Source organism: Camelina sativa, chromosome 15 (assembly GCF_000633955.1).
Source record: "Camelina sativa cultivar DH55 chromosome 15, Cs, whole genome shotgun sequence".
NCBI lineage: Eukaryota > Viridiplantae > Streptophyta > Magnoliopsida > Brassicales > Brassicaceae > Camelina > Camelina sativa.
In genome coordinates, this window is record NC_025699.1 from 19,510,754 (window position 1) to 19,528,673 (window position 17,920).

General features: G+C 38.2%; 3 protein-coding genes and 1 pseudogene across 3 annotated transcripts; 2 read left to right on the top strand and 2 right to left on the bottom strand.

The window, feature by feature from the left end:
- LOC104748618 (RNA polymerase II C-terminal domain phosphatase-like 4) lies at positions 3,293-4,030 on the top strand. Its single transcript, XM_010470228.1, has one exon. The coding sequence runs from the start codon at positions 3,293-3,295 to the stop codon at positions 4,028-4,030; it is 738 nt and encodes a 245-aa protein (XP_010468530.1).
- On the bottom strand, positions 9,984-11,470 carry LOC104748620 (annotated as a pseudogene).
- LOC104748621 (F-box protein At2g14290-like) lies at positions 11,825-13,016 on the bottom strand. The gene is made up of 2 exons (XM_010470229.1): positions 12,542-13,016; positions 11,825-12,468 (listed from the first exon to the last, which is right to left on the bottom strand). Exons 1-2 carry the CDS (start codon positions 13,014-13,016, stop codon positions 11,825-11,827), a joined length of 1,119 nt encoding a protein of 372 aa, XP_010468531.1.
- Positions 15,194-16,952, top strand: LOC104748622. Its single transcript, XM_010470230.1, has 4 exons — positions 15,194-15,260; positions 15,392-15,833; positions 15,896-16,643; positions 16,743-16,952. Exons 1-4 carry the CDS (start codon positions 15,194-15,196, stop codon positions 16,950-16,952), a joined length of 1,467 nt encoding a protein of 488 aa, XP_010468532.1.

The window sequence follows — 17,920 nt, forward strand, 5'->3', positions numbered from 1 at the left end:
AATTCTCTCTTTATAGAGAAAGAAAGATGGTAATTTTTTTTTGAAAGATATACAACTATCACAACCATATTAAATAACACATGTAATACATAACATATGTTATAGAAGATACAATCAAAAATTATAATACTGAAAATATTGAATTTTTTCTTTGTTACAAAGATTCAATGTAGATAGTAGTTCAAATATATGTAGAAATGTAATACTTAAATGTATTTTCAATTTCTATATTGTTTAATTTCTATTAAAATTGAGAGGAGTATGTAAAAGGTAGCAAATCAGTCGCATGTTCAGGTGTTAGTTGCACAATCGTTGCAAAGTAGTCACAAATACGTGACCACTATAGAAAAGTAGTGACAAAGTGTGATTGTTTTGTGACCTTTTTTTACAATCGCCTATATTAGAATTTTAAACAACATCTCTTAGTTTAATAAGTAAAAACTTGATATGGTAAGTAAAATTAAAATTACAAAACATTCACAGACATTACATAAAAATCATATGTAACACTAATATACATGTTATGTAAATATGCAAATATTTTTTTCTAAACATTTGATTTTTTTTGGTTTTATAGTGATTCAATGTCCAAAGTCATTCTTATCAATGGCAAAACAAATAACACATATCTTATGATTTTCTGTTGTTGAATATATAAATAGAGTCTTTAGGCGTTAGTAAAACGAAGCAAGTTAGTCACAATCTAAGATGGTAGTAGCAATATAGTCACAAAGTGTAAGCATTTTGTGACGATATTTTCAAATAAAATCATAGCAATTTTAAAGATTGAGAGTAAAACAAATGTACATATGATTCTACAATCCCTTATGGTGAAAGACTTCTAACCAAGATCTCTCAATCTAATGAGTAAAAACTTGATGTGGTGCAAACAGTCGAAGTTGCAAATAAGTTTCAAATTTAGGACTAATAATCATGACTACAAAGAGCGTCTTTAATCCGTCTCAATTTCCGATTATTTTGTGACCACAATAATAGAGTAGGATAATAGTCTTATAATAGTCCCATATATGAGACGGTTTGCAGACCACAACATTTTGTCGTAATTTTGCGACGAGATTGTCACTAACTTATGTGTAGTCAATTATTAGTCATAAAGTAGTCACAAAACTGTCACGATTATTTGTGACCAAAAAAAGAGTCACAAATGGTAGTCTCTAAATGCATGTTTTCTTGTAGTGTATGTCTTTAGTGAAATTCATAACTTAGTTCCTGTTGAGTTAGATTCTGTCTAGCATGTCTAGTGTATGTTTTATTCTTATGCTTAGTTTCTACATTAATTGCTGAATCCTGTCTTTTCTGTGTTTAGCCTTATCTGTCTTATTATGAGTGTTACATTCTGTATATACCCTTAACACGATCAGCTAAAACATTGGTCAAGTGTCTAATTACAAGCTTGTTTTGTTTGGTTAATTAACAAAAAAGCGAGGCACCACAAGGTGAGAAGCCAGAACCAGTGAGAACCCGCCTGAGTAACATGATCATTGTCCCCGAGATGATGTAAGCATCATTGGTGTCTACAATGGTAAGACATTCAACCAAGTCGAGGTCAAGCCTGAAATGAGATGAGTCAAAGCATGGACATGCTTAGAGTATGAAGACCACAATTTGAAGTCGAGGGTGTTGCTATAGGTACGACCGTTGGTTGGCCTAATGACGAACTTAATTTACTGTGAATGCGAGAACTTGTTAGAGATTTCATGTGTTGTTTGGAACTTTTTATTTTTCTATGTGTTGTAACTTGTGTTAGTGTGTGATAAGGAGTATTGGTCTTTTGTAATAGATTGAACTTATGTTTCTTTCTATTTTAAATTTGTGTTTATTAGCTTTGCCAATTTTGATTTAATAAACAAAAATTAAACCATTACAAAATTATGACATTGTGGCATTATGACAATATATATATAAAAAAATTATAACAACAAAACAATGCTATTATAAACTTTAATATTAGAAAAAATGTTATTATATAATTTTATATTGCATATAGAAAACGTTATGCTAAATCACCTCAATTATAGCGGATGGAAAAAACGTTATCTAAAGTTTCATACTTTTTATAACGGGCATATATACAGCATCGGTAAGATTGCTATAGAATCCTCCCATAGCGGATATGACGCGTTATTAATATTCACTTTTCTAGTAGTGAACAAAAACCTAAAAACAAAAGATTACTAATAAAAATTGTCAAAAACTTTATTAATAATGATTTTTAATTATAAATACCATATAAAAATTATCTTGAAAATAATTAAAATAAAAAAATATAAAAAACAACCCGCGGCTTAGAGCCGGTACCATCCTAGTCTAAATAAAATTATCAAACCCTAACATATCCCCTTCTTTTTCATAACAGTAGTTTTAGTTTTCATCAATTGGAGTCCATAAAGATTATATCGACCTCAAAAGTGCCTTTTCATCGAACGTTCCAATTATCATCTCCGGTTCTCAAGCTCGACGATCCCTCCGTCATCACCTGTGTCGCGCCGTGCCGGAGATTCTCCTTCAGCCTTCTCTATATAACGACGTAGAGCTTAAATTTCTCTCTTGGAGGTAATAGTTTCTTGAAACCCTAACCCTTTACTATAATTTCGTCTCTATTCTTGGATCTGTTTGGGGATGTTTATTTGTAGGTCTGGCGAGGGTTTGGTTCGTGCTCTGTGAAATTGTCAGTTTTGATCTTTACTGGGTAGAAATTTCGTCGGTTGGTTAGCAAAGTAATTTTGGAAGCTTGAACTGTCCACTCAGTTCAGTTTTATATAACAATGATTTAGAATTCTAGTTTTTGGTTTGATCGACTCTCAGGACCTTTACAAACTCGAAACAGGTTGTGATGACCCTTGTTATCTGTGCTCTAGGTTTTGCTTTGGTTTGGAGCCATGCTCTTTAGGATTTAGGAATTAGGACCTTCATGATCTGTAGTTTTTTTTTGTTTTTTGTTTTTTTTGTTTCCTGTTTTAAGTTTGATGTTGCGAGCGTTTTGTTCCTGCTCCTTGAAATTGTCAGCTTTGATCGTCAATGTTGAATTATGGCACTTTAGGGATGTACCGAGTTCACATTAGCTTCTTAGGCCGTTTTAAGTTTTCTGAATACGTTTCATTGGTTGCTTTGCTTGAGTTTCATCCTCTCTATTTTGGTCTAGCATACATTTTCTTATTACTTAGTCGTATATTTATCAGTATACTGGAAAATTCAATCACTATTAATTGTTCCAAAGTTTTTTGTATTTGCATGCTTCAATGCTAATACTGTTTGTTATGTTCTAGATAAGATGCCCAGAAGGCAAAAGACATCGTCCTCTTGCTTCGATAAATCTGTCAATAGATTACAACATTTGAGTCTCGATGACAAGAAGAAGGGGAAGAAGAAGGAGATCAAGAAGCTTCACCTAGTCCTTGATTTGGACCACACGCTTATCCACTCCACTCTTGTTTCGCAACTCTCTAAAAAAGAGAAGTATCTACTCGAACAAGCTGATGCAAGGCTTGATCTTTGGAGATTCAACAAAGGCCATTCCAATGAATACATCGTTAAACTTCGACCTTTTCTTCATGAATTTCTATTGGAAGCAGACAAGCATTTCACAATGCATGTTTACACAATGGGGTTATCCACTTACGCACACACCGTGTTGAAGTTGATTGATCCAGAGGAAGTATACTTTGGAGATCGAGTCATAACCAGTAAAGAAAGTCCTAAAGAGAAGACACTCGATCTTGTTGTGGCTGATAAGCAAAGAGTCGTAATTGTGGATGATACTATTGATGTCTGGCCTCATGACAAGAGCAGCTTGTTGCAGATCACCAAGTACGTATACTTCAGAGACGGTGATGATAATCCAAAGTCCAAGTCTTACGCAGAAAAGAAGTTAGACGAGAGCTCAGACAACGGATCATTGGCGAATGTTCTGAAATTTCTCCAGGATGTTCACAAAAGATTCGAAAAGGAGTTAGATTCACAAGACTTGAGGCCGATGATACATGATCCTTCCCGACTTGGCTGCTTCTGACTGAATGTATGTATTCAGTCCACAACATAACATTCTTCAAGGTTTGTTTAGGAATAATTTGGTTCTCAGGTACTATATATTGCAACGAGGAGAATGGATTAATCAAGTGTTCAAGGTAGTTTGTTTCTCTAGGGAAGGAACTGTGTAGCCTAAATGGCTTTCCTTTATTAAAAGTTGTATCTGATGATACAGCCATTTCAAATGGCTAGATATTTTGCAGAGTTATCACGTGTGGGTTCTCACGTGTGGGTTTAAGTCAGCAGTATTGACCGACACGTGTGCGGTTCACAGCTGAAGGCCGTTAGAAGGAAGACTCGCGAAGACTTTCTCTTATCTATATATGAGCACATGTTAGCTCTTTTTATCTTATCCAGAATCATTTTGTAAAACGTTTTCTTAAAGTTCTGATATCAGTTCGCCGGGTTTCTCTCAAATCTGAGAGCCGGTAAGTGATCCTCCGTGTTTCATGAACATCGAGTGATTAGTTATCTAATAGAATGTTATCAGATTTATCTCAGATTTGTTGTGGGTTTTTACTGTGTTAAAGGTATCAGAGCTGAGTCCTTTCCCGGAATCAATGGCGAAAACGAGATCTCATGTGGGGGATGTTCAGCCGCAAGAGGAGGTTGAGACGGATCCGATGGAGTTATGGATGACTCGTTTGGAGGAGATCGTGATGGAACAAAACCAGAAAATGACGGAAAAAATGATGGAACAGAGTCAGCTGATGAAGAAGCATATCGCAGATATGTTCGAAGCTATGAGCAGATCTACAGCTAATCATGGTAAAGAGATTCAGAAAGAAGCTGAACGGAGTGAAACACCTTATGATCGGAGTAACCAGAGGTCATCGTCATCGCGAGAAACTCGACCTACTGACTTGGATCCACCCAAGGTTGTTAGATCCAAACCAGTAAGGCTTGATCCTCACTATAACTATGGTAGCTTGACTCGGTTGGGGAAAATTGATTTCCCTAGGTTTGCCGGTACTCAGATTAAGGAATGGTTGTTTAAGGTGGAAGAGTTTTTTGTTGTGGATTATACACCTAGGGAGATGCGGGTGAAGATGGCTGCGATTCATTTTGATGGTCATGCTGCTACGTGGCATTACTCTTTTGTGCAGTCTGGTATTGGTCTTGAAGTGTTGAATGATTGGGATGGTTATGTTTTGTTGCTGAAAGAACGCTTTGAAGATGAGAGTGATGATCCTATGGCGGAGTTGAAGCAATTGCAGGAGACAAAGGGAATCATTGATTACCATCAGAAGTTTGATCTCATTAAAACTCGAGTCAACCTTTCTGAAGATTATTTGGTGAGTCTTTATTTGGCAGGACTTCGATTAGATACGCAGATGCATATTCGAATGTTTCAACCACAGTCAATACGAGACTGTTTGCGTCTGGGAAGGTTATACGAGAAAGCACATCCTAAGAAGCAAGCATCACAGCCTTGGGTATCTTCTAAGGGTAATAACGTGGGTAACGGAGGACGTGTGTTGGCAGCAAATGCTAAAGAAGTTGGTGTCCAAGGAGGTCAAAGGGGTGGTAATATTAAAACAGAGGGTGTGGCAACTAAGAAATTTCTGTCCAAGGAGGAAATGAGTGATAGGAGATCTAAAGGATTATGCTATTGGTGTGATGAGAAATTTACCCCTGAACATTACAAGACACATAAGAACACCCAGTTGTTTAGTATGGAGGTAAAAGAGGAAGTGGAGATGGAGGAAGCTTGGGTTGACTGTGAAGAAACTATGCCTAGAGTATCTCTTAATGCAGTGACTGGAGTGTCAGATTATAAGCCGATGAGAGTTAAAGGAATTTATGGTAAGAAACCAATTTTTGTATTGATTGACTCTGGCTCCACTCATAATTTTGTGGATCCAAGGATGGCAGCAAGGATGGGTTGTAAGGTTCAAACTTCGAAGTTAACTCAAGTTTCAGTGGCTGATGGTCGTAAACTGGGAATCGAAGGCAAGATTGAAGGATTCCAGTGGAGGTTCAGGACCACATTCTTTGAGTCAGACGTGTTGTTGATTCCTTTACGGGGGTGCGATATGGTCTTAGGCATACAGTGGTTATCAACGTTGGGACCAATAACTTGGGAGTTCAAGTTACTTGAAATGGAGTTTATGTGGAACAAAAAGAGAGTGATGCTGTATGGAATCCAGAACGGATCTGTAAGGGATGTTAAAGCTCAGAAGCTCAAGAAAATGGATGAAGAAGAGGTACAAGTTTCTATGATTTGTGTTAACGAGGTGAGGGTCGAAGGAAAAGCGAATGATCAGACTGTTAATCCTACGGAAGTGTCTGTATATTCGTTAACTGGGAGTGAGGAAATAACTGCAGAAGTAGATGTTGTAGTGAAGTATTTTCCAGAAGTATTTGCGGAGCCTAGCGAGTTGCCACCTTTCAGGGAGCACCATAACCACAAGATTCAGCTTTTTGATGGTGCAAACCCAGTGAATCAGAGACCATATAGATACGCCATTCATCAGAAGAATGAGATTGATAAAATTGTAGAAGATATGTTGACTGGGGGAACTATACAACCTAGCTCTAGCCCATTCGCATCTCCTGTCGTGTTGGTTAAGAAAAAAGATGGCAGTTGGCGGTTGTGTGTTGATTACAGGGAGCTCAATGGGATAACAGTCAAGGATAGGTTCCCAATTCCTTTGATTGATGATTTACTTGATGAGCTGGGGGGTTCTAAGGTCTTCTCAAAAATAGACTTAAGGGCAGGCTACCATCAGGTGAGAATGCAGACGGAAGACATTCCTAAAACAGCTTTTAAAACCCATGGGGGATATTATGAATACTTGGTAATGCCCTTTGGGCTAACAAACGCTCCTGCAACCTTCCAGAGTCTCATGAACTCAGTGTTCAAGCCATTTCTTCGGAGGTTTGTGCTAGTTTTCTTTGATGATATCCTCATCTATAGTAAAAACATGGAAGAACATGCGGCACATTTGCGTCAGGTGTTTGAGGTTATGAGGGAAGAAAGGTTGTACGCAAAAATGAGTAAGTGCGCTTTTGCTGAAGATAAAGTGGAATACCTTGGCCACTTTATCAGTGCAGATGGAGTTGAGACTGATCCTGCGAAGATTAAAGCTGTTGCGGATTGGCCACAACCAACTAATCTCAAACAGCTTCGGGGATTTTTGGGTCTGGCTGGTTACTACCGCCGGTTTGTGAAGAATTATGGTGCGATTGCTAGTCCACTACATGCATTAACGAAGATTGAAGCTTTTAAATGGTGTGAAGAAACTCAGAAAGCATTTGATGAACTGAAACAGGCGTTATGTCAGACACCAGTGTTAGCATTACCACTCTTTGACAAGGTGTTTATAGTAGAAACAGACGCATGTGGGAATGGGATTGGAGCAGTGTTAATGCAAGAAGGACATCCTATCTCTTATATCAGTAGACAACTGAAGGGTAAACAACTGCATCTGTCAATTTATGAGAAGGAGTTATTGGCAGTTATATTTGCAGTGCAAAAATGGAGGCATTATCTACTCCCAGCTCATTTCGTTATTAAGACTGATCAGAGGAGCCTCAAGTATTTGCTAGAGCAACGATTAAACACCCCTATTCAGCAGCAATGGCTTCCCAAGTTGTTGGAATTTGACTATGAGATACAGTATAAACAGGGTAAGGAGAATTTAGCGGCTGATGCTTTGTCAAGAGTAGAGGGAGCAGAAGTTCTACATATGGCTTTGTCAGTGGTGGAGTGTGACTTGTTGAAGGAAATTCAGGATGCGTATGATCAAGACTTGGAGTTACGCACTCTTATTTCTACTCTCAAGGCTACGCCAAATGCAAAGAAACACTATTCTTGGGCACATAATGTGTTACGTCGCAAAAACAAGATTGTGGTTCCAGATAATGTTCAGTTGCGTGACACTATTTTGCAGTGGCTCCATTGTTCTGGCGTGGGAGGTCACTCTAGTCGGGATGTTACTTATCAAAGAGTCCGAGGTGTGTTCTATTGGAAGGGGATGGCAAATGATATTCAGACTTACATTCGGAGTTGTCACATTTGTCAGCAATGTAAAACTGATAATGCGGCTTCACCTGGATTGTTGCAACCTCTACCGGTTCCAGAGGCTTTATGGAGTGATGTTTCTATGGATTTTATCGAGGGTCTTCCCCTATCTGCTAACATGTCAGTTATTATGGTGGTTGTGGATCGATTGAGTAAGGCGGCTCATTTTATCGCTTTGTCGCATCCTTACAGTGCTTTGACAGTAGCTCAAGCGTATCTGGACAACATCTTTAAGCACCATGGATGTCCAAACTCTATCGTCAGTGATCTTGATGCAGTCTTTACGAGTGAATTTTGGCGGGAGTTCTTTACTCTGCAAGGTGTGACACTTAAGATGTCCACGGCATACCATCCTCAGAGTGATGGTCAGACTGAGGTGGTTAATAGGTGTTTGGAGACTTACCTGCGTTGTATGTGTCACGCTCAGCCTCACATGCGGTGTAAGTGGTTGGCCCTAGCAGAATACTGGTACAACACTAACTATCATACTTCCACTCGCATGACACCTTACGAAGCAGTCTATGGTCAGGCACCGCCAGTACACCTGCCTTACTTACCTGGTGAATCGAAGGTGGCGGTTGTAGCTCGTTCTTTGCAGGAGAGGGAAAATATGATGAAGTTATTGAAGTTTCATTTGTTGCGTGCTCAGCACAGGATGAAGCAGATAGCAGACCGTCATCGCACTGAAAGGGAGTTTGATATTGGCGATTACGTTTATCTCAAACTCCAACCCTATCGACAATCTTCAGTGGTGGTACGCTTGAACCAGAAGTTGTCACCGAAGTATTATGGTCCTTATAAGATCGTGGACAAGTGTGGAGAAGCTGCTTATAAGTTGGCATTACCTGCTGGAACTAAGATTCACCCGGTTTTTCATGTGTCACAACTTAAAGAGTTGGTTGGTAATGTTCCAGTGGCAACTACTTTACCTTCGGTGTTGCATGATGTGTTTGAGAAAGAACCTGAAACGATTTTGGAGAGGAAGATGGTTAACAGGCAGGGTCGAGCTGTTACCAAAGTCTTGGTTAAATGGGTTGAGCAACCAGTGGAAGAAGCAACTTGGGAGTTTCTATTTGATCTTCAGAAGAAATTCCCGCACTTTGATGTTTAACGACCCTTGTGGACAAGGCTCTGCAAAGGGGGGAGATTTGATACAGCCATTTCAAATGGCTAGATATTTTGCAGAGTTATCACGTGTGGGTTCTCACGTGTGGGTTTAAGTCAGCAGTATTGACCGACACGTGTGCGGTTCACAGCTGAAGGCCGTTAGAAGGAAGACTCGCGAAGACTTTCTCTTATCTATATATGAGCACATGTTAGCTCTTTTTATCTTATCCAGAATCATTTTGTAAAACGTTTTCTTTAAGTTCCGATATCAGTTCGCCGGGTTTCTCTCAAATCTGAGAGCCGGTAAGTGATCCTCCGTGTTTCATGAACATCGAGTGATTTATCTCAGATTTATCTAATAGAATGTTATCAGATTTATCTCAGATTTGTTGTGGGTTTTTACTGTGTTATCTGATCTGCTCTGAAGCTTTTAGTGAACCAATCTTTGTGTAATTTGACTAAACTCATATCTTGGTATTGCATATTTTGTTGGGTTCTCTGAAATTCCGATATTTCTTGTATTTGGCTTTTAATTCATGTTTCGTCTTAGCTTGGTTTCCCACTTTGCGGCTTTTGTTTGACTGGTTGCTTTTATCAACGTAAGATTTTCCTATAAAAGAAGCTTATATTGTTAAACCCGAGACCCAAACATAACTTTTAAATCCCACATGTTGTATTATGAAACAAAAAAAAAATCTCTAAAACATCTTATATTATTACTCTTTTCAAACATTCGTTCAAGTGGATCCAAATTATGGGATCTAACAATATTTATAATTGAAAAAAATCCATTTCTCAGAAGTTAGATAAATTATGCATGTTTATTAGTTGACACTCCAATGGTAAACACCTAATGAGTGTCTAAAAATTCAAATTTTTTAAAACTTGTATATAAGTTATACTTGACACACAGACACACTCCAAACAAAACACACCCTAAACAATAATAGACCAGTAGTCAAAAGGCTGCCCAACCGAAGAGCCAAAAGAATCTCCTTCCATGAACTTACAGTTCTCACAATCCAAAGATCTTTCACTAAAGAAACCATCAGTCAAGTTAGGATCGTGTGGACAACAACTGACAACTCGATTCCACTTCCTCGATGATTTTTTCCACTTTTAAGTCAGAAGTAACAGGGACATCGTTTAGAAGATCTGGAATTGGTCGCCTAGGTAATGCCTTTTGGTTGTTGCTACTGGAAGACACATGGTGCGTTTAGCCTCCCCATTTGGTGACATCCCACCATGACCAACACCAACTTCAGATGGCTTTACATCAGGTTTTACCTCCATCTCTTTTTTCTTCATCAAAGATAAGACCGAACTCACGAGATCAGATCTTGATCTTATTATATTAACCCACTCATCTTCCAACCATTTCCGAGATTGTCGAAGGTCCCTCCGATGGAAGGCAGACATTTTCTTCTCGCCTGAGAAAAAAAACCAAAAAAAATCTGCAATAATTAGTCCCACAAAATAATAATATTTAAGATCTTCAGCAAATCTGCAATAAACAAAAAAAATCCATTTCGAGGTGTCTTAACTCACCTGACAGGTAAACTTGAACTTTGTCTTCAGACACTTTCTGCATTACGATCCCTTCCCACCATCCATCGCACCACCACACATCCACATGCATACCAACACCAACACCCATACATCATTTTCCTTGCTGGGCTTCAGCACTGGACGTACTACTTTCCGTCATTTGCTTCTAAGATCCCCAGATTATCACCAGCTGCAATCTGAGATGTCAAAATCCACTCCTGCAACAGAAAAATGGGACATGTTAACAAACTAGACAGTAGAAACAAAACCAAAGGGTGTGTGTTTAAAGTGTACCTCTAGCTTTTTAGATTCATCATCTGCATCCTGAATATCTTGGTACTGGACCTTAACCTTATCCTTGTGTTTCTTTAATAACAGTGCCCTAAACCAACAATCTCTGATGCCTCTATCTTCGGAAAGAACTTCAACAATTGAACCCTTTTTGACGTAATGGGAAGAACCAACTTTTGCAGCCTTGCACATAGAAGCATCTGAAATACCCAAAACAGAATCTGGACTAGATTTGCAGTCACCTTTCACGTCACCTACATCCAAAGTACCAAAAGGACTAGGACGACGCCTTTTCCTTGATCTAATCCCAACACAACCCACCAATGGAGCTCCTAATCCTATGTCATTAACAGGTGCTTGAGAACAAAATCGATAAATATCTAAGTAGGGCTGTTGTTTTAGGTTGTCCTTATCAACTGTTGGTTGTTCAGCAACCTCTTGATTCCCAAATCAAAAGCTACTTCACAACATACACATTCACATAAATACACTTTAAAACAATAAACATTCACGAGCAGATGAATTACCTTGCTTCATTACTTCAAAGGATTCGGAGAAGCCAATTAACTTTTAAAAAACAGAACACACTTGACCAGAATCAAACAATTTATGAAACAAACAAGCTATGAAACAAACAAACATTTCCTCGTTTCGTGAAGGCTCAGAGAGAGAGAGAGAGAGAGAGAAACAGAAATAAATACAAAAATATGACAACGGGGTAGTACTACGGGGCAGAGTATCAACGTTGTTGTCAATCTCCTCGTGTCTTTTTATCATTCTGGGAATTTGGAATCAAGTACTTCATCAAATCATGGAGAAAATCCACCGAGCACCCTTGAGACTCATGCTGGAGGGAGCAGGGAAGGGCTCGAGGGTCTTGGTTGAAAGATTGAACACACAGATGTCTACCTCATTAGGGGGAAGGACATGGGCGACTTTGTTCCAGTTGGTCTTGGAACAGATAAGGTTATGATGAGTGAAATAGATGGAGTTTTGTTTGATACCAAGGGTATTGTTAGCAGGCACAGTGATACCCAAGTCGAGAAGCAGGGCTTCATCACCAAGAGAATCTACGTCAAGAAGATCAGGCATGTGGTCGTCTGGGTCAGCATTAGGATCCATCTTGTAGATGCGGAAGGCCCTTTCGCTACTTTCAGAGGTTGTGCTCCTTGTGACCAACAAAACCTCTCCTGCTGTAGTAACAGCGATGCTAAAATAACAATCATATCCAAGAGGAGCAAACGCTGGGGATGGGTAAGTGTCACTCCTCGTGAGTTCTTCGAAACCTTGCTGCCTAGAAAAATCTATGACTCGAACGAAACTACGCGTCGTTAAAATGTATAGACGGTAACCCCGAAGAACCAGACGTAGTAGGCCAGTTAACATCCTGGGGATACCATAGGTAATCCGAATGAGATCGTAATGAGCATTCCCTTTCTTGTAAAACCCTAAAAAACAAATAGGGGGCATCAAAGAACCACACTAAAGCTAACTCTTGCGTCTTCTCGTCTACCCACAGACGTCCCCTAATTTCATCAGCGTATAATAAGTAAACAGAGCCACTAGTTAATTCCCATTCAAACTCCCTATCTCTATCTTCCATACGCTTCAGAGCAGAGTCGTTTGATAGGAGCGACTCTAACAGAGGAAGATCAATCCTATTCCCAGTACTAAACACATGTATAATATATAATCTGGATCGAGAATCTAGCATCAGGAACCATTTACCGCAGCTTGCCAGGAATCGACTACCTGGACAGTAGTCTATCCCAGCTGCTCTCCTGTAAACCATAACTTCTTCGTATGGGTTGTACAGCACGCAATCAGTACAGTCTTCAGGAAAAAGCAATAGCCATGGAGATCCGCTTTCCCGGGGAACTGTTTGTTTCGAAACAGAATACCAGCTGGAACAAACCATCTTCGCTCGATGGAAATCCACAAAACTCAAAAGTTCAAACAGAGATCTGAGGATATCGAGAGGGTTATGAGTTTCCATGGTGTTCGAGTTTGATAATTGATAGGGTTTGGTTTCTGGACAAGGAGAGAGAAAAAGATGCTTTCTTGTAAATAATAAATTGATAACCTACCGTGATTTACAACAGATGATATCGTCACTTCCAGACCAAAGAAGAAAAAAGATATTTTTCCTTGTCCAATCAGAAGAAGATAAGAAAGAAGATGATGAAATTATTATCAGCTAACTACAAAAGAACTTTAGAATAGAATTCTGCTCTGTACCAAACAAATTACAGAGTAAACACATCATTTCCTAAAACCTAACCTCGGCTAAATCATTCCCTACACCATCTATAAAACTTGTGTTCAATTAGGCAGGACCCGATATCTTAATGGATCATCATCCAACACTTGAATCACAGTAATTGCTCAACCAAGATTCAAAAAGCGTTATACATACCTCTGTTTTCAGAAACGTGAGGAAAACACAAGAGGAAGTTTTCTTCTCCACAGATTCAGAGACGAAACCTTAAAACCTTGACCAAAGAAAAGGAATTAGGGGGGGTTATAGGATTGGATCGGTGAAACGACAAAAATCAACGGAATTGAAACAAGAAACTGAAAGATTTTGATAGACTAGAAATTAACCTTTCTTCTCCTCCGGAGCCAAAACTGACTGACGAAACGATAGAGAGTGAGGGGGAGTGGAGATACAGGTCGACGATGAGGGCTGGAATCAAGGGAAAAAAAAAAAAAAAAAAAAAAAAAAGGAACGACAGTAGTTTTGGNTGAGAGGTTCCTTTTTTGTTTTTGTCGGTCAAGAGTTTCATTTAGATGAAAAAGCCCAAATAAAAGATTGATACAAATGATGATGATAAGCCCTTCTCCCATCGCCAAGTCGTAAATGGTTTTTTATTTGATTATTTTAAAATAAAAGGAAAAAACCCTTCCCATTCACAAACAAATTTTGATTAAAATAGAGATGGGGGGAAGGAAATGATAGGGATTTTTATGGATTTCGCTATTTTCTCACTCAAATTTTGAATGATTATGTTATTTTCACTCTTTTTTTTTGGATTTGTCATTTTTAACTTTTCGAAATGTGTGCTTTAATACAATTTTTTTACTAAATTACATATTTCATAACAAATACTAAATCCTAAGAAAAAAAATGAAACCAAGAAAACCCAAACATTAATGTAAAATTGTGTTTTTAGATCTATAAAAACAGCAAATCTATAAAATAAATTTTCTTCTACATTTCACTTCATTTCAAACATTAAGTTGAGGTTTCATTCTAATTTTATATTCTAACTAACTTTAACTTTCATGAAACATCTGATTTTATTTTTTATCAATCTAATGACCAATATTTTCTAACCAAGTTCTTTTTGTTTTTGAAAAACACTTAGACTTAGACATCAATTTTTAAATAAAATTAACATTATAGCGATCTTTATATAATAATCTATTAGATCATCAAAACTAAAGATAATGATACATATATTAAAATGAATTACAAAAATTTATTTGAGATCAGAAAGAAGTAAGAGCTTTTTTTTTATAAATGTATTGCAAATAAATTATTTCATTAAATATTGCAAAAAAAAAATGCATGGATATGCTAGAAAAGAATTCACCATAAAAAAATAGATAATGGAGATGAATATTTTCAACTAAATTCTCTTGTTCTGCAATGATTAGAATTGTTTTTTTTTTAAATTGAAAATTTTATTTTATAGTCATCAAAACTTAAATTGTTTTTCATTCATAAGTAAGAAGAAGTAAGTATAACAAGACGTTACAAAAAAAAATTAGTTATCAAAAAATAAAATACAACTAAAACAAAATGATCTTTTTGTTTGCCACAAGTGTAAAGATTAAAGAGAAAAATGTCATTAAAATCACGAACTTTCAAATTGTGGCCATTTTAATCATGAACTTTAGGTAAGGCCATTAAAAACATGAACTTATGTTGACTTACCGTTTTAATCACCATATTTTTGTTGACCAGGACGAAAAAGACATGTCGTTAAATCCCTAAACGGAGCAATCAGCCGGTGTTAAGAGATCGTTAACCCGTTAACGGAGGTGCAAAACAACACCGTTTGAACCCGAGAGAAAACAGATCAAAATCCCCAAATTGAAAATTCAATCCCTAATTCTCACTTTTGATATCCCTAATCGATTTTTCCCCAATCGATTTCTCAATCCCAAATGCTGAAAGTTAGAAACAAAGGTGTGATATTGTTTGTTGGAGCTCCACCAGAAGACGAGTCACTGAGTTTAATTGAAGCTCCTTGAGTTGAAGATGGAGTAGCTCCTCGAGTTGAAGATGGAGTTCAAGCTTCACCGGAAGACCCAGCAGTTTCTAATGTCCGAGATGGATATCTGAATCTGTTGTTGGAGATAAAGGAAAGAGAGGTAGAGGTGGAGCTTCACGTCGGCGTGGAAAACGTATAAAAAGAAGTGATGAAGATGATGAACTGGAGGCTCCAGTTGAGCACGACAATGAAGATGACTGCACGGTGTATGGAGATGAGGATTGCAATGATGTTGATGATGCAATTGGTGGTGGATATGACGAAGCTAATGTCGAAGAACCGGCTCTCGAAGAAGTTGCCAACTTAAACATGGAAGATGATTTCCCAGAGATGGTTAGAACAGAGGAAGGTGGTTCCAATTCCGACAGTGGGGATGATATATGGGACGATGACAAGCTACCGGATCCTTTGTCGTCGGACGATGAAGACGAGATCGAAGAAGAAGACAAAGATGAGGCAGCTCCTAAAGATTGGTTTGATCCAGAGTCTTTGCTAGAGCTGGAGAAAACATACAACTCTCCGATGACTTCAAGGTATGATATTAAACTCTATCGTGTCCAATGCTTACCGTGTTGATGTACTCGTTGAAGACAAGGTATGATATTAAACTCTATCGGTCCAATGCTTTATTGGTTGGTGAAAAGTGTTGCTACGTTGATGAGGATGGTGTTTCGTGTCCTTGGATAGTGTATTGCTCATATGAGAAGAGAAAGCATAAGATGCAAATTAGAGTTTATGTGAATGAGCATGTGTGTGTGAGGTCAGGGTATTCAAAGATGTTGAAGAGGTCTTCTATAGCTTTCTTGTTTGACGAAAGGCTTAGATTAAATCCAAAGCTTACAAAATACGAGATGGCTGCTGAGATTAAGAAAGAGTATAACTTAGAAGTAACTCCAGATCAGTGTGCAAAGACGAAGACCAAGGTGATGAGTGCAAGAAAGGCTAGTCATGAATCACACTTTGCAAGAATATGGGATTATCAAGCGGAGGTATTGAATCAGAACCCTGGCTCAGAATTTGAGATTGAGACAGTTCCAGGGCCAGTGGTTGGAAACAAACAGAGGTTTTTTCGATTGTATATCTGTCTTAAAGCTCAAAAGGATACATGGAGAAAAACTTGTAGACCTATCATAGGAATAGATGGAGCTTTTATAAAATGGGATATAAAAGGGCATGTTCTAGCTGCAGTTGGAAGGGATGGGGACAATAGGATTGTTTCTTTGGCTTGGGCAGTTGTAGAAATAGAAAATGATGATAACTGGGACTGGTTTTTGAGACATCTCTCTGCAAGTTTGGATTTGGTTACAATGACATCTCTAGCTCTCATTTTGTATAAACAATCGGTAAGTATGAGACATCTCTCGGGTTTCAATTTGTTTTGTTGTCTCATATTTCATTTTAGAACTTATTGACTAATTACACTTCATAATTATTGTTTGCAGGGTTTAGTTAAAGCAATAAGTAATATCCTTCCACAGGCTGAGCATCGACAATGTGCAAGACACATAATGGATAATTGGAAGCGAGACAGCCACAACCAAGAACTACAACACATTTTTTGGAGGATAGCACACAGCTACACCACAGGGAAGTTCAATGACAATATGGCAGAACTCAAGCAGTACAATCCTCAAGCGTACACCACTCTGTAAGCTACAAATCCAATAACCTGGTCAAGAGCTTTTTTCAAGGTTGGTACTTGCTGCAATGACAATCTTAACAATCTTAGTGAGTCATTCAATAGGACTATTAGACAAGCCAGGAGAAAGCCTTTGCTCGATTTGCTTGAGGACATAAGACGACAGTGCATAGTCAGAAATGCAAAGAGGTTCATCATAGCTGATAGGTTGAAGACACGGTTCACAAAAAAGAGCTCATGCTGAGATTGAAAAAGCAATTGTTGGAGCCTAATATTGCTAGAGATATATGGCCAGAAACAACATACATGAGGTATGGCTCAATGGTGTAGGTTATCGTGTTGATATGGATGCAAGAACTTGTGGATGCAGGAAGTGGCAAATGGTTGGAATCCCATGTTCTCATGCAGCATGTGTGATAATAGGGAAAAAAAGAAAAGGTTGAGGATTATGTCAACAACTACTACACAAAGAAAAGGTGGCGAGAGACATATCTTGATGGTATTAGGCCTGTGCAGGGGATGCCATTGTGGCCTAGATTGAACCGGTAGCTTGTATTGCCACCACCATGGAGAAGAGGAAATCCCGGAAGGCCTTCTAACTATGCTAGGAGTAAAGGAAGAAATGAATCTTCGTCTTCTTCAAATACCAAGAAGATGTCAAGAGAAAAAAGAATAATGACATGCTCTAACTATCATCAAGAAGGCCACAACAAGGGCAGTTACAAAAATCCAACTACCGTTAGTGTGCCAAAGAGACCAAGAGGAAGACCACGAAAATATCAGGTTTAGCCTAGCTTACAAGTTTTACCATAGCTTACAAGTTTTTTTTTTTGACATACACTTGAATTAGGTACCGCAACCACAAGGATCACAAGCTCATGAAGTACCACAAGTATCTCAACCTTCTCAAGTACCACAAGGAGGAGCTCATGAAGGACAACAAGGATCTCAACCTCATCAAGTACCGGTTGGATCTCAATC

Coding starts and splice junctions, on each gene's coding strand:
- LOC104748618 (XM_010470228.1), top strand. CDS start 3,293: ATGCCCAGAAGGCAAAAGACATCGTCCTCTTGCTTCGATAAATCTGTC.
- LOC104748621 (XM_010470229.1), bottom strand. CDS start 13,016: ATGGAAACTCATAACCCTCTCGATATCCTCAGATCTCTGTTTGAACTT. Junction 12,469..12,541: donor CGCTGATGAAATTAGGGGAC/GTCTGTGGGTAG, acceptor TTTGTTTTTTAG/GGTTTTACAAGAAAGGGAAT.
- LOC104748622 (XM_010470230.1), top strand. CDS start 15,194: ATGCTGAAAGTTAGAAACAAAGGTGTGATATTGTTTGTTGGAGCTCCA. Junction 15,834..15,895: donor AACTCTCCGATGACTTCAAG/GTATGATATTAA, acceptor GTTGAAGACAAG/GTATGATATTAAACTCTATC. Junction 16,644..16,742: donor TCATTTTGTATAAACAATCG/GTAAGTATGAGA, acceptor TATTGTTTGCAG/GGTTTAGTTAAAGCAATAAG.